This window comes from Schistocerca cancellata, chromosome 5, assembly GCF_023864275.1.
Source record: "Schistocerca cancellata isolate TAMUIC-IGC-003103 chromosome 5, iqSchCanc2.1, whole genome shotgun sequence".
Classification (NCBI taxonomy): Eukaryota; Metazoa; Arthropoda; class Insecta; order Orthoptera; family Acrididae; genus Schistocerca; species Schistocerca cancellata.
The window spans coordinates 670,562,712-670,578,297 of NC_064630.1; the positions used below are offsets into that span (position 1 = coordinate 670,562,712).

The 15,586-nt window shown below is 39.0% G+C and overlaps 1 protein-coding gene across 4 annotated transcripts in view; it reads left to right on the forward strand.

Annotated features, from left to right (window-relative positions):
- LOC126188193 (diphosphomevalonate decarboxylase) overlaps positions 1-15,586 on the forward strand; it is a 62,994-nt gene that overhangs the window by 12,878 nt on the left and 34,530 nt on the right. For all 4 annotated transcript variants that reach the window (XM_049929733.1, XM_049929735.1, XM_049929734.1 and 1 more), the window contains exons 3-4: positions 3,242-3,309; positions 13,801-13,847. In XM_049929733.1, the coding sequence (XP_049785690.1) occupies positions 3,242-3,309; positions 13,801-13,847 (115 nt within the window). The remainder of the gene's footprint in view (positions 1-3,241; positions 3,310-13,800; positions 13,848-15,586) is intronic.

Here is a 15,586-nt window from a genome sequence, read left to right on the forward strand (position 1 = left end):
CAGTCACCAGGTGGCCATACTTTGGCCTGCTATTGAATTTCACATGATCAGCATGCAATATCAACCACTACCACACTAGACTTTAGTGATGTTACACATATTAGTGTGTCTGTATCTCCCATTTGCTTATCTGGTGGGGTTTACCAAAAGCCCACACGCTCCTCCATATTTCATCCCCACACTCCACTGTCACAAAAGTTTACAGTTTTTCTCCAATTCTTTGTAAGGCAGTTCCATTCACGTCCTATAATCTCACATGTCTTTAGACTCAATGTTCTCATATTTCTCCATATAATTATTGTTACTGTTGAATTGTGATTTCTGTTTTTTTGCATCTTATTATTTCAGAATTCTCTTCAGTGCCACATGCCTCCGTTAATCCAATGTGGGATTGTTTCCCTCTTACAACTGTGCACCTTACTTATTCAAAAAGCTTTACACAGTTAAGTTGACGAAATATGGTTTCAGCAGCAGTAAAGGAGACCATTCACTGAATAGCAAAAGTGTCAAGGGGCACACACAAATGAGAATGAAAACTTTGCAAGCTTTTGGAAGAAATCTGTTGACAAGCTAGAATACAAATGTGAGTATTTGTACTCTAGCTCATCAAAGGATATCCTGTGAAACCTAGCAAAGCTTTTTCATTGTCTATTAATGAGTCAATGCTTGTGTTATTTGGTGAGAGGTCTCCATTACTCCTAAACCATTTACATTCTGCCAGAACTTTCATTACTATGTTTATATCATTACCTTCCTTTCGTACTGAGACTGCTGTGCTTGTGTTAGTGTTATTAACACTGATGTTTTGATGACAGATTAAGGCAATATTGTTTTGATTTGTCCTGTATGAAGACCAAAATGTTTAAGCCCATTGTTCCAGTTATTCAGTTTCCATTGTATCTTGGGTTCATTGTTGCTCCATACTATTGGTGAGAGTCCACTGGCTTAATGTATGCTGCATGTCTTCTCAAACATTGTGAGTATCCACAGTGTTCTGTAACACAAATTTGGTAGCGTTCATCCAGCATTATTACTTTATTAGTTAATATATTTGATACATTCCTATTATGAAGTCTCTCCCAGATTTTGCTCATTTGCATGCAGTTGGAAACCTTTTCCCAGTAGGCCCATATTGCACTGATCATTCCCATACAGGTATGAAATATGGAATGTATTAGAGCCTTCATTATTCTAAAACAATATTATTGTTTGCCCCAAAAGTATCTTTTCTTCTAATGAAGTGATTAAGCAACTTGTAGCTTCTGTCTCAAAAATTTGTTAATATTCAGTTGCATTTCATTGAAGTAGTAGTCGTAGTTATAATACTGAAAAGACAACTTGCCAACATCATATGCCAAAAGATGGCATTATTGGGGTGTTAGTTGTCCCTGACTGTTGAAATACACACATAAAAAAAAATTTGCATCACTTCAGTTCCGAGAGTTCCGGAACCTGTACAGAAAATTGGAATAGAAATCAACATAAACATCATTTCTGACCTTTTTATTGCTCATGAAAATCACACATTGCATTTTGTACCACCATACAACAAGACCTTCAGTGGTGGTGGTCCAGATTTCTGTACACACCAGTACCTCTAATACTTAGTACCATGTCTTCTTGCAGTGATACAAGCCTGTATTCGTCATGGCATACTATCCTTAAGTTCATCAAGGCACTGTTGGTCCAGATTGTCTCACTCCTCAATGGTGACTTAGCGTAGATCCCACAGAGTAGTTGGTGGGTCATGTCTTCCATAAACAGTCCTTCTCAATCCATCCCAGGCATGTTCGATAGGTTTCATGTCTGTAGTACATGCTGGCCACTCTAGTTGAGCAATGTTGTTATCCTGAAGGAAGTCACTCACAATATGTGTGCGATGGGAACATGAATTGTTGTCCATGAAGACGAATGCCTCGCCAATATGCTGCCGATATGGTTGCACTATCAGTCGGGGGATGGCATTCATGTATCGTACAGCCGTTACAGTGTCTTCCATAACCACCAGCTGTGAACATTGGCCCCACATAATGCCACCCCAAAAGAACAGGGAACCTCCACCTTGCTGCACTCGCTGGACAGTGTGTCTAAAGCATTCAGCCCAACAGGGTTGCCTCCAAACACATTTCCAACAATTGTCTGGTTGAAGGTATATGCAAAACTCATCAGTGAAGAGAACATGATTCCAGTCCTGAGCGCTCCATTTGGCATGTTCTTGGGCCCAATTGTACCACGCTGCATGGACTCATGGTAGCAAAGATGGACCTTGCCATGTGGACATCGAGAATGAAGTTGTACATCATGCAGCCTATTGTGCACAGTTTGAGTTGTAACACAACATCCTGTGGCTGCACAAAAAGCGTTATTCAACATGGTGGTATTGCTGTCAGGGTTCCTCTGAGCCATAATCCATAGGTAGTGGCCATCTACTGCATTAGTAGCCCATGGGCAGCCTGAGTGAGGCATGTCATCGACAGTTCCTGTCTCTCTGTATCTCCTCCATGTCCAAACAACATCGCTTTGGTTCACTCCGAGACCTCTGAACACTTTCCCTTGTTGAGAGCTCTTCCTGACACAAAGTAACAATGCAGATGCGATTGAACCATAGTATTGACTGTCTAGGCATGGTTGAACTACAGACAACATGAGTCGTGCATCTCCTTCCTGGTGAAATGACTGCAACTGATTGGCTGTCGGACTCCCTCCATCTAATAGGTGCTGCTCATGAATGGTTGTTTGCATCTTTGGGCAGGTTTAGTGACTTCTCTGAACAGTCAAAGGGACCGTGTCTGTGATACAATATCCACAGACAACATCCATCTTCAGGAGTTCTGGGAACCGGAGTGATGCAAAACTTTTTTGATGTGTGTATAAAAAACATAAGTTTTACTACTAAAGAGAGAATTATTTATTTATGTTTGTTTGAATTCACAAGGTATAAAATTGTGAAATTTATATCACCTTTTCACCAAACTGAGTAATGACATTGTAGTGTGGCTTCTCCAGAAAATTCGTACACTGAAAGATGGATTTCACTTCAGTGGCTTTACTGTGCCTTTTTGTTTAGCTCAAGAAAATGTATTCATGCTTTGTGAGTATGAATGTTTGTAACAGAGCAAGTGCTGTAATGGATATTTTGTACTGCTCACATGAAAAATAATTTAGCTCATTTAAACACATGAAGAACAATAACTGTTCTCTGCATTGTATGTCTTGAATGTTTTCACTTCCTTTTTTTCAGCTATGTGCGAAGACAACTATAATGATTAGCTCCGAGTTTCAAAGTGACAGACTATGGCTGAATGGAAGGTATGTTCTCATTAAAAAGATTACTCTAACATGAGCAATATTAGGAAAAGGATAGGTTGCTACTAACCATGATCCATTGAGTTTCAGACAAGCACAATCAAAAGACTGTTACACATTCGTGTTGGAAATGCTGGTGGTAGTGGTCATGTGTGCATGAGGTGTGCTTGCTTGTGTGAATGTTTTTTCTTTGCTGAATAAGGCTTTGGCTGGTAGCTATAACATGTAACAGTCTTTTTGTTGTATGTGTCTGCAAGTCAATGGATCATCTTTACGGTGTACAGCAATCTATCCTTTTCCTAATATTGTTGATATACCAACCTGGAGTTTCTGTTGTTTGATTTTACTCCAATATGAGATTATTTATTGGCCACCAGCACTGGAATACCTGGAACAGGGCTGATAGGCATACAAGTTTAAGAACACAGTGAAACTCAAGGTATGATAGTTTACTGTAGTTCCTCAATAAGGATAAAGATAGTAAACATGTTGGAGAAAAGTTGTAGCAGATGGTGAAGGAGAGAATTAATTTCTACAAAAGTCACATCAAAATATGTCTACAGGAAATTATCAGAAAATAACACTGAAGTTGTAGCTAAGGTTTAAATTAAAGCTTTAAATTTGTGTTGCATGCTAGCACTGTTCCACTTCTTCCTGTGCAGTGGCTGGTAAGTGGTTATTGTTATTCACTCACAAATATTATTAATAAATTTCTGTACATAAACATGTTTGGTAAGGTGTTTTCATGACTCTGTTTAAAATACATATAAAATGCTAAGTTTTTATTTACAATACATTTCATAGGCTTTGTTCCATCATTAGGTGGTAGTTACAGTGTTTAGCTCAGATGTATTACTCCCAGGAAAACTAATGATGTTGAAATATCTAGAATATTGACTGTAGACAGTTTCTCATTGTTTAATAAGAAGAAATTTTGGGAACTGATGTGTCATATATGCAATTGTTTGTATCTTTATTGTGCCCTTTTCTCAATGGCTCTTCATTCAAGTTTTATGCATTAACTCTCTTCAAACTTTACACAGGTTGTCACAGTATTAAAGCGTCTCCTGGCTTATAGTGATTTTATAGATTTTTTTATCTCATAGTGTACAAAGATTTTAATAAAGTTATACATTATTAAATATTGTTTTTTTACACATTTATATGTAATTTCTGTGACCTTGGGGAATATCAGTTTGGATTCCGCAGAAATACTGGAAGATGAACATCAATGAAAGCAAAACGAGGATAATGGAATGTAGTTGAGTTAGCTTGGATGATGTTGCGGGAATTAGATTAGGAAATGAGACACTTAAAGTAGTAAAGGAGTTTTGCCATTTGGGGGGCAAAATAACTGATGATGGTCGAAGTAGAGAGGATATAAAATGTAGACTGGCAATGGCAAGGAAAGCGTTTCTGACGAAGAGAAATTTGTTAACATCGAGTATAGATTAAGTGTCAGGAAGTTGTTTCTGAAAGTACTTGTATGGAGTGTAGCCATGTATGGAACTGAAACATGAACGGTAAGTAGTTTGGACAAGAAGAGAATAAAAGCTTTTGAAATGCCTGTAGCCTGGTTTATATTTGTGATAAGTTCCCTTTTGCCACACTGATTCAGGTGCCTACCATGTCCAGTGAAACCGTTCCTTTTGTAGCCACTAATATCTAATAATATTACATTTGTAAATTTAGCACAAAAATATCTCAGTTTATCATTAGTTTGCCTGATTTCTGTATTGACACATGGCCAGTCAGGCAGGTCATACCTGAGTGGTAGAGTGGCTACAATAACATTGGTGAAGTGTAAGTATTGTATTACTAAGATCAGTTTCTTGATGAATCTGTTGGCACTGTTTTTGTTTATGTTGTTTGCACCTCCGATCAGCACTACACAGTCCTTTTTTGTGAGTTTGGAGCTTTCATGTTTATACCAGCAGTAACTGTGTCTGTAAATACTTATACTGTTCCCGGCCTGCATTGACATTAGATTTGAGATGTTTCATATGTTGCTGTCCCCATATAATTTCGCCTCGTGTTTCTGCAGACACTGCTGCACTTCCATCTCGGACATCTTGTATTCATTAGCCAGCGAATGACGAACAGTCTTTTTTTCACGCAGTATTTCATAACATTCTTCAACATCCAGTGCAGCGAATTTATTGGTCACAGTAATTTTGCTTACCCTTTTGAAAGTCACTGTATTTGGCACTGACAACAATGTACATATTGTTTAGAGCATCGATATCACTCTGAAACACTTTTATTATTTCATCTTTGCCTCTGACGGCATTTATGATTTCTCATTCATGTATTTCCATGACACAGGTGTGGCATGTCCAAGTAAGAGAGCTGAAGGTTTCTCTAAATTTTCTGTTGTGTCAGGAGGTGAGTCTGATGGGCGACAGAAGACTCCAAACACCATTTTATACCCACCCCTGATACTTAGTCTTGCGCAATCTTACAAACAGCTTCAATTTCTATCTAGATGGATTTGAGTTCTCATCTACTGCAACAAATACACCACCTCCAATTTCCATTAGCCTATTGTGTCAATGTTCAATTAAATTTTCCCCAAAGATCTCACTGCTATCAATTTCAGGTTTCAACCAGCTTTCTGTATGTAGTAGTATGCTTCATTGCTTTTCAGCAGCGCTTCAGACTGTGGCACTTTGTTGTGAGTGCTTCAGCAGTTAACTATTAGGATTTTAATTCTCTCACCTGTGAAGGGCATTATTTTGGATCTTACACTTATACTTCTGGGTCTCCTGCAGCTATCGTTATCTAGACTGGATGGAGAGTTGCATAATGTAAGCAACCCTTGTGCGCATTCCACACACCATCAGTTACCTGGGTTGCAGCCTCTGATGTGCAGTGCATACCTGAGCCATTAAGGGGGACACCACAGTTTTCAACCATACAGTACAAGTCCAGGAATTCACAGCCTACCTTGTCACAGGACCTTTTAAGTCTCTGGTCAAGTCCTTCCTCTTGATTCAGCCATGTTCAGTTCTGGAGACAATGCTACTATTTCTGTGATTAATAAATGTCTCATTTAACATTGGTAAGTAAAATTTATCAGAATGCAAGTTCTGCCAAGTAGAAACCAAAATGAGAGTGAATAAACAAAAATGAGGAAGGTAACAGTCTACAGACCTTCGCAGTTTTTGAGTGACTGTACTTTTCCCGCTTTTTTTAGTTTATGTAGCCATCTTTCCCGCATCCAACTACCCAACCAAACCCACCTGCAGCCACAGAGAAATGCATTTAGGTGTCTGCAGGAAACTGTTTACTAAAACTACAAAAAAGAGCAGTTGTTCCAAAGGTAGTAAAATGTTTATTCTTTTACATACATCTATGTCACACACATCAATGAGCTATAGATGACTCACTGCCTTCCCTATGTTCTGCTTTTTGTTTAAATCCTGGGATTTCTGTTGCAACTTTTGCCAAAAAGATTTAATTCAATCTGTTACACAGTACAACATCCCTTCACCAAAGAAGCCCCACATTATTGCATGTGATATTTACAAGCTTCAGTAGAGACTTAGAGATATGCACAGACAGTTTTTTTTTAATTTTTTTTTTATAATAAACAGTCCTGTTACCTGTGACAAGAGTCAACAGAATGATGCTATTTCCAGCAAGCTATGTTCATAATATCTTTACCACCTAATAATAGATATTTTATTCATATTTCAACACAGATAAAATAATAAATTTTGTGAGAAATTTTTATCAGTCAGTTGTTTAAAAACAACCTCACCCAAAACATTACTGTAGAGAATGCCAGAAGACTGACAGATATTGAGATTGTTGTTTTACATGTATTCCTTGCATCTTAAGAGAATCACATACGATATAGTGCAAAAACTATAAAATTTGCTAGATTTCTGAATACAAACAATAACAATCTAAATATGACAATGTCAACATCTGATTGGATTATAATGACAGGAGTAATCATAACAGCTTACTTCAGATTGTGTCCTACTAGTATTGTACAAGCACTGAGGCAGTGATGGAAAGGTGTCTCAAGTGGGAGAGGAGGCAATAAGTGCATGAGATAGGAATGTGGTGCCCGTATCTTTTACACTTATGGAACCTTCTGTATTTGATAGACAGAGAGAGTCTCTGACATTAGATTTTGTGAACATACAGGAGCTCTTTAAGCAAATAATTGCAGTTAAGTTAGTTGTTGCAACAGATCTGCATGAAACAGGACACAAATGATGTAGTAAAATTATCGTAGAATCTAAGAACTTTTGGATTAACGGAAACCAGACACCGAAAATCAGAAGTGTTGAGTTGTCAATAGGCACATGCAAAATAAAGAAAACCTGCTAGTTTTCAGAGTTATCCTTTGACAAACTAGAGTAAAAAAACCACACACCCACACACACACACACACACACACACACACACACACACACAAAGAGAGAGAGAGAGAGAGAGAGAGAGAGAGAGAGAGAGAGAAAGTGGGATTGGGGGTAGGTGACAAGTGACTCAGGGGGGTGTGGGGAGGAGGGGGGAGGGTTGCCTGCTAGAAGTGCAGAAGGGGACAGGTGGTAGATATACAGGCTAGGCATGCGAAGCATGATTGCAGGGGCCGATGGGGAGTGGCACACACTGAGGGCAACATAAGAACCCCTCTCAACTTATGTCCCCACATCATTTTAAGTGTACACTGCTTCCCACCAGCCCCTACTATTATGCATTATGTGCTTATCCCATGTACCTGCCACCCCCGCTTTCACATTCCTAGCCAGCAAACTAATTGCCTCCCTTTGAGATGCTAGCCTCCCACCCTTAGTCCACATCCCTTCCTCCCTCTCCCTCTACTCACCACAACTTTCTTTCACATGTGCCTGTCAACAATTCAATGCTCCTGTTTTTTGGTGAGTGGTCTCCTTTAATCCAAAACAGGACTCAAAATAACACATGTAAATTAGTACTGACCATTTTGCAGACAAAGCTTGGCAACGCAAGAAATCAGCAGAAACAAAAGCTATAGCTAGATGTAACACAGAATGATAAGCTTGACAAGGAACACACAAAAACAATAAGGAACTTCGTGAGACATGCCTCTTCCCTTAAACCACCTCATATGCAGTAAATCTACTTAATTTGAATTATTATAGATCACCTATATCCAACAACATACATTATCTTTCAAAATTGATCAAATTACAATCTGAATTAGCTATCAGAATACTCACATTAAAATAATGGAAAATACAAAATGGAATAATAACATGAATTAGGATACACTGCTTGTCACCACATCGACGAGTCCTTAAGTGGCAGACAGGCACATTTAAAAGTAGACTCTTGGAAAGTACCAAGTTTTGGACACAGTCCTTCATCACATGAAAGACAAGCAAACATACATTTGAACAGGCACTACTCACACACATTGCCACTGTTGTCTCGGGGCACTGCAGTGGCACTATACATGGTGACAACGGAAGCCACATGTGTGTTTGTCTCTGATCTTGTGAACGACTTTGACGAAAAGCTGACTTTTTCTTCCAACAGATGATCGTCAAATGTGCTTGTCTGCCATTCAGTGTTTCCTCTATGTGGTGAGAAGCAATCTATCCTGATTCATATTATTATTTTTTTAATTATACGGATGACATACGAAGGTTGCCCAGAAAGTAATGTACCAAATTCTTTTCCTCAGCTGAAAACAATGCTAGAAATGCGAAACATTTTGTATGTATTATCTGAAGTCTCCTGAGTGAGAGCACAAAGTTTCTGTCACTTCTGACAGATAGTGTAGCTGCAGGACAGTTTCAAAATGGTGTCTGTAGGTGATGTACATTACAAGTAACATGCCGTCATTGAATGTCACTGCAGAGAAAGAAACTGTGGGGAATATTCACAAATGCTTGTGCAAAGTCTAAGGAGCATCTGCTGTCTACAGAAGTACAGTTAGTCACTGGGCAAGGAGGGTGAGGTCATTAGAAGGCAGTTCAGTGGAGCTCCACGATTTGCAGCAGTCGGGGAGGCGATCCACGGCTGTCACACCTGACCTAGCCCCCCTCGGACTTCCATTTGTTTGGGCCATTAAAGGATCCCATTCATGAAAGACATTTTGAGGAAGATAAGGAGGTATTCACACAGTGAAGCACTGGCTCTGCCACCAGGACAAGGTTTGGTACCAACAGGGCATACATGCCTTTGTCTTGCTCTGAAGGAAGGCCATAGAATAAGATGGAGATTGCGTGGAAAAATAGGGTTTGTAGATAAAACACCAGTATTTCGTTTGTGTAATTCTCATTATGTTCAATAAAGAATCATTGAAGAAACAAAATGAGCTGCACTACTTTCTGCATAACCCTCATATTTGTAAAATAAACTAAGAACAGATCTTGTTTATGTATAAATATGTAGAAATTACATGTTGTTGTGGTCTTCAGTCCTGAGACTGGTTTGATGCAGCTCTCCATGCTACTCTATCCTGTGCAAGCTGCTTCATCTCCCAGTACGTACTGCATCCTACATCCTTCTGAGTCTGCTTAGTGTATTCATCTCTTGGTCTCCCTCTACAATTTTTACCCTCCCTCCACACTGCCCTCCAATACTAAATTGGTGATCACTTGATGCCTCAGAACATGTCCTACCAACCGATCCCTTCTTCTAGTCAAGTTGTGCCACAAACTTCTCTTCTCCCCAATCCTATTCAATACCTCCTCATCAGTTATGTGATCTACCCATCTAATTTTCAGCATTCTTCTGTAGCACCACATTTTGAACACTTCTATTTTCTTCTTGTCTAAACTATTTATCGTCCATGTTTCACTTCCATACATGGCCACACTCCATACAAATACTTCCAGAAATTACTTCCTGACACTTAAATCTATATTCTATGTTAACAAATTTCTCTTCTTCAGAAAATAACCCAAAACAGATGGGAAAAGGAGGACATCAAAAGCAAATTAGCACTGGCAAAAAGGGATCCCCATCCAAGAGAAGTTTAGTAATATCATACATGGGCCTTAATTTGAGAAAGAAATTTAGGAGAATGTACATTTGGAGCACAACATTGTATGGTAGTCAAACATGGACTGTGGGAAAACTGGAACAGAAGAGAATCAAAGCATTTGTGATGTGATGCTACAGAAGAATGTTGAAAATTAGGTGAACTGATAAGGTATGGAATGAGGAGATTCTCTGCAGAGTTGGTGAGGAAAGGAATATATGGAAAACACTGACAAGAAGAAGGGACAGGATGGTAAGACATCTGTTAAGACATTGCAGAATAACTTCCATGGTACTACAGGGAGCTGTAGAGGATAAAAACTGTAAAAGAAGACAGAGATTGGAACACATCCAGCAAATAATTGATGACATAGGTTGCAAGTGCAACTCTGATGTGAAGATGTTGGGACAGGACAGAAATTCATGGTAGGCTACATCAAACCAGTCAGAACACTGATGACTCAAAAAGAGGGGGGGGGGGGGGGGGGCATGCTAACCTTCTTGTGGAGAACAATAAAAAAATCAAATACAGTCTCAGGATGTGAACCTATGAAAGTGAAACTGGTTCTCTGTCATAGTGCACAACCTAGGACAGAAGTTACCAATATGTTTAAATTGAGAGAGTTACAACATCTAGGTATCAATCCATTAGAATGTTTGATGATGTTAACTTGCTTTGCTGTTGGTACCTTATGAGTGCTTCCATGACAACCCAGATGATTGCTAAAGAACATTTCATATAGTAACAGTCTTCATTCCAAACATACCTCTCTTCTAACAAAATGTAAACACAATTTTGTCATTTACCTATGTAAATTGCATAAATATTAAAGAAGCTGTTGTAAACACTTACCAGTTGTGCAGTATGATGACAACTAATTGCTTTTATAGCATGTAGAAGTAATGATTGCTTCTAATCATGGTTTTTGAATTAGATTGTCATAGATGGAACCTAATGTTGATCATCGAGACTTTCCCAGACACCTCTAAAAGATAGGAGTCAGGACTTCACAAATTATTTGTGTGACTCAGTTTCAAAACATGCTTCAAGTAACATATTCTGTATGTATAAGCAATATTATAACTAGCAAGTCATTTTTTTTGGTAAGAAGTTAAGCAAGCTGCCTCTATAATATGCCTCAAATTGGAGGGCAGTTCGCGTGCGCGCGCACACACACACACACACACACACAGAGAGAGAGAGAGAGAGAGAGAGAGAGAGAGAGAGAGAGAGAGAGAGCGAGAGAGAGAGAGAGAGAGAGAGAGAGAGTTGCATGGAGTGGAGGGAAAGGTAGTGGTCCAGTTAAAGTGAGAGCAGAGAAGGGGCATATAGGCATTTTGTAAATGGCCAGTGGTGAATTAAATTGCAGTGCCACTGAAGTGGGTTGCAGTGCAGTCTAAAGGACAGAACAACAGTGTACTTAAACTGGTATTTACCTTTTTTCCTTAATGATCTAAAATATTTGTATATGTTACCAGTTACCATGATGAAATAATTTAATTGTATAGATAAAAAATCTACTCACCAAGTGGCGGCAGAACACACACATAAGAGAGGGTTGTAATTAGGCAAGCTTTCGGAGCCAGGGGCTCCTCCTTCAGGCAGAAGGGTTTAAGGAGAAGGAAGAGGGGTGAAGGAAAAGGACCGGAGAAGTCTAGGAAAAGGGGTAGATTTTGGGATAGTCACCCAGAACTATGGGTCAGGGGAGACTTACCTTCTCATCCCATACGGTAAGTCTCTCCTGACCCATGGTTATGGGTGACTTTCCCAAAATCTACCCCTTTTTGTAGACCTCTCCAGCCCTTTTCCTTCACACTTCTTCCTTCTCGTTCAACCCTTCTGCCTGAAGAAGGAGCCACTGGCTCCGAAAGCTTGCCTAATTACAACCCTCTTTTATGTGTTTGTTCTGCCACCATTTGGTGAGTAGATTTTTTACCTACACAGTTAAATTATTTTGTTAAAAATTGATTGTTTTTGCAGTTACCATGATGGGTTGTTATGATATTTTATCAGCCACAATGTACTCTGTATGCCCTGACACATATTTTATAATCATGAGATGCACCACCTATGTAATAAGGTCCTGACTGTATATTATACAGATGAGAAAATTTGTATCTCAAATAAATGGACTTCAAAAAATTTGAAGGGCTATGTCAAGTGTTGCAACATACACTGATTACATAGGGCCCACTGAACTGTAGGCAGCTAAGTAAATGACTGAGTGAATGTAACTACTTTACAGTGTATCATTTGTTCAACTACTGGAATCTAAATGTTGTAGTTCTGGAATAATAGTAACAAATTTCACACATTTAACATGCACAACTCTTGGTAGACTGAAAGTTTGAGTTAGATATCTTACATATTTTGCAGTGTTAATCTCTGTTGCTATAATTAATAAGGAGGGCATCTCAATCACTTGCATATAAGCAATGGCATGTTCAATATATTTGTTTATTTGTGTATAAAACAGTTGAAAGTGACTGTCAGTGATTCAGCCAGACAAGCTTTTTAATTTACATGCTCACATGATATCAAAATGTTAAGAAATTGTTTTTTTTCTTTTTTTTCAGTGAAAGAGAAAGGAGATAACAAATTCTGTAATAAATTAAAAAAGTTGTAGGGAGGTATTAGTGTAACAACAGAATGATCAGTTCTTTGAAAACTGTAGATGCTGTTGAGACTGTGGCACCAGATATTGTAAAAGGCACTTCCAGTGATCTTGGCATTATATAAACTTTTAGAAGTGAGTGGGTAATCATCACTTCTTTGGAACAGTGAATATCCATTAATTCTCTGGGATATAATAAGTCTTTTGTGTAACTTATGAAGTTTAGTTCCTGTGGCATGACACATTTGGAAACTGAACAACTCATTTATATAAAAAATTCCAATTTTAGTCTTGCCTCCCTCTATATAAATTTCTGAGGACACCCATGCATCCAGTCACAAAGTAGGATGTAACACAGTGTTCAAATAGATTTTGCATCTTGGATATTCTAGTGCAGTTTTTTTCCTGCTGTAGCAAAGGCAGAAAACTGGAAATTTTCAAAACATTAAAAATGGATTAAAAGAACACCTATACAAATGCTCCAGCTATTTAAGTTTCTGGGACTGCATATACCTGTTAGTACTGCAAGACATATGTTTGCTGCTTACTTTCATGAATACCTGCAGTAATGCGACTGGTAAACAAGAAAGTTATTAGGTGTAGTATGTATTTTTATCATTGAGAAAGATATTCATTTGCACCCATTTTAAGGTCAAATCAAGTTGAGAAAATACCTTTGATTAGTAAGCTGATTTCTGTAGTTTGTGTGTGACATATTGCCCATTTAAAGGCCCTCTGACAGCAACAAATATTGGGCAATCAAACACAACACTTAATACTTATTATATTATTATGTTTCTGCTGCCATTACTAAAATCAGTTTATAGCTCAAATTACATGGTTCTAAATAACTAGTGTTTAACTGAGACTTTTTATTGTTTTTGCATTCTAGGGAAGAGAACTGTGAAAATCCACGTATACAAAACTGTTTGAGAGAAGGTATGTACATAAGCATTGGCTGATGGTGAATATAACTCATCTTGTAACTATTAGCACCCTTTACAAGCAAAATGAAAGATCAGCACGTCTGTTTGTGATCTTTACTACTATGCTCTGATTTAAATTTTTAATACACACATCAAAAATGTTTTGCATCACCCCGGTTCCCAGAACTTCTGAAGATGTATGTTGTCTGTGGATATTGGATCATAGACACAGTCCCTTTGACTATTCAGAGATGTCACTAAACCCACCCAAAGATGTAAACAACCAAGCATGAGCAGCGTCTATTAGACGGAGGGAGTCCGACAGCCAATCAGTTCCAGTCTTTCCACCAGGAAGGAGGTACATGGTTCATGTTGTCTGTAGTTCAGCCATGCCTAGATGGTCAATACCATGGTTCAATCACATTCACATTGTTACTTTGTGCCAGGAAGAGCTCTCAACAAGGGAAGTGACCAGGTGTCTTGGAGTGAACCAAAGCGATGTTGCTCGGTCATGGAGGACATACAGAGAGACAGGAACTGTCGATGACATGCCTCACACAGGCTGTGCAAGGGCTACTACTGCAGTGGATGACCCCAACCTATGGATTATGACTCAGGGGAACCCTGCCAGCAATGCCACTATATTGAATAATGCTTTTTGTGCAGCCACAGAATGTTATGTTACAACTCAAACTGTGCACAATAGGCTGCATGATGTGCAACTTCATTCTCAATGTCCATGACGATGTCCATCTTTACAACCACAACACCATGCAGCATGGTACAGATGGGCCCAACAACAAGCCGAATGGACTGCTCAGGATTGGCATCACGTTCTCTTCACCAATGAGTGTTGCATATGCCTTCAACCAGACAATCATCAGAGACATGTATGGAGGTAACCTGGTCGGGCTGAAAGCCTTAGACACACTGTGAGTGTGGCAACATGTAGGTTCCCTACTATTTTGGGGTGACATTATGTGGGACCGATGAATGCTGCTGGTGACCATGGAAGGCACCATTATAGCTGTACGATACATGAATGCCATCCTCCAACAGATAGTGCAATCATATAGGCAGCATATTGGCAAGGCATTTGTCTTCATGGATGACAATTTGCACCCCCGTCATGCACATCTTGTGGATGACTTCCTTCAGGATAATGACATTACTCAACTACAGTGGCCAGAATGTTCTCCAGACATGAACCCTATCAAACATGCCTGGGATAGATTGAAAAGGGCTGTTTATGGATGACTTGACCCACCAACTGGTCTGAGGGGTCTATGCCGAATCGCCATTCAGGAGTGGGACAATCTGGACCAACAGTTCCTTGATGAACTTGTGGATAGTATGCCACGATGAATACAGGCAAGCATCATAACAAGAGGACATGCTACTGGGTATCAGAGGTACCGGTGTGTACAGCAATCTGGTCCACAACCTCTGAAGGTCTCGCTGTATGGTGGTACAACATGCAATGTGTGGTTTTCATGAGCAATAAAAAGGGCGAAAATGATGTTTATGTTGATCTCTATTCCAATCTTCTGTACAGGTTTCAGAACTCTCAGAAGAAAGGTGATGCAAAACTTTTTTTGATATGTGTATATGGAGTCACTGCAGTTAATTATAATTAATGATATTTGTTCAAGGTATGTACAAATATCTCAGTGGAAGAAACAAAGCAACTATGTCTGCAAAGTGAATACACAGAATTTGAATTATGTGCTTGGTCTTTGTAAGCTGTGCCAC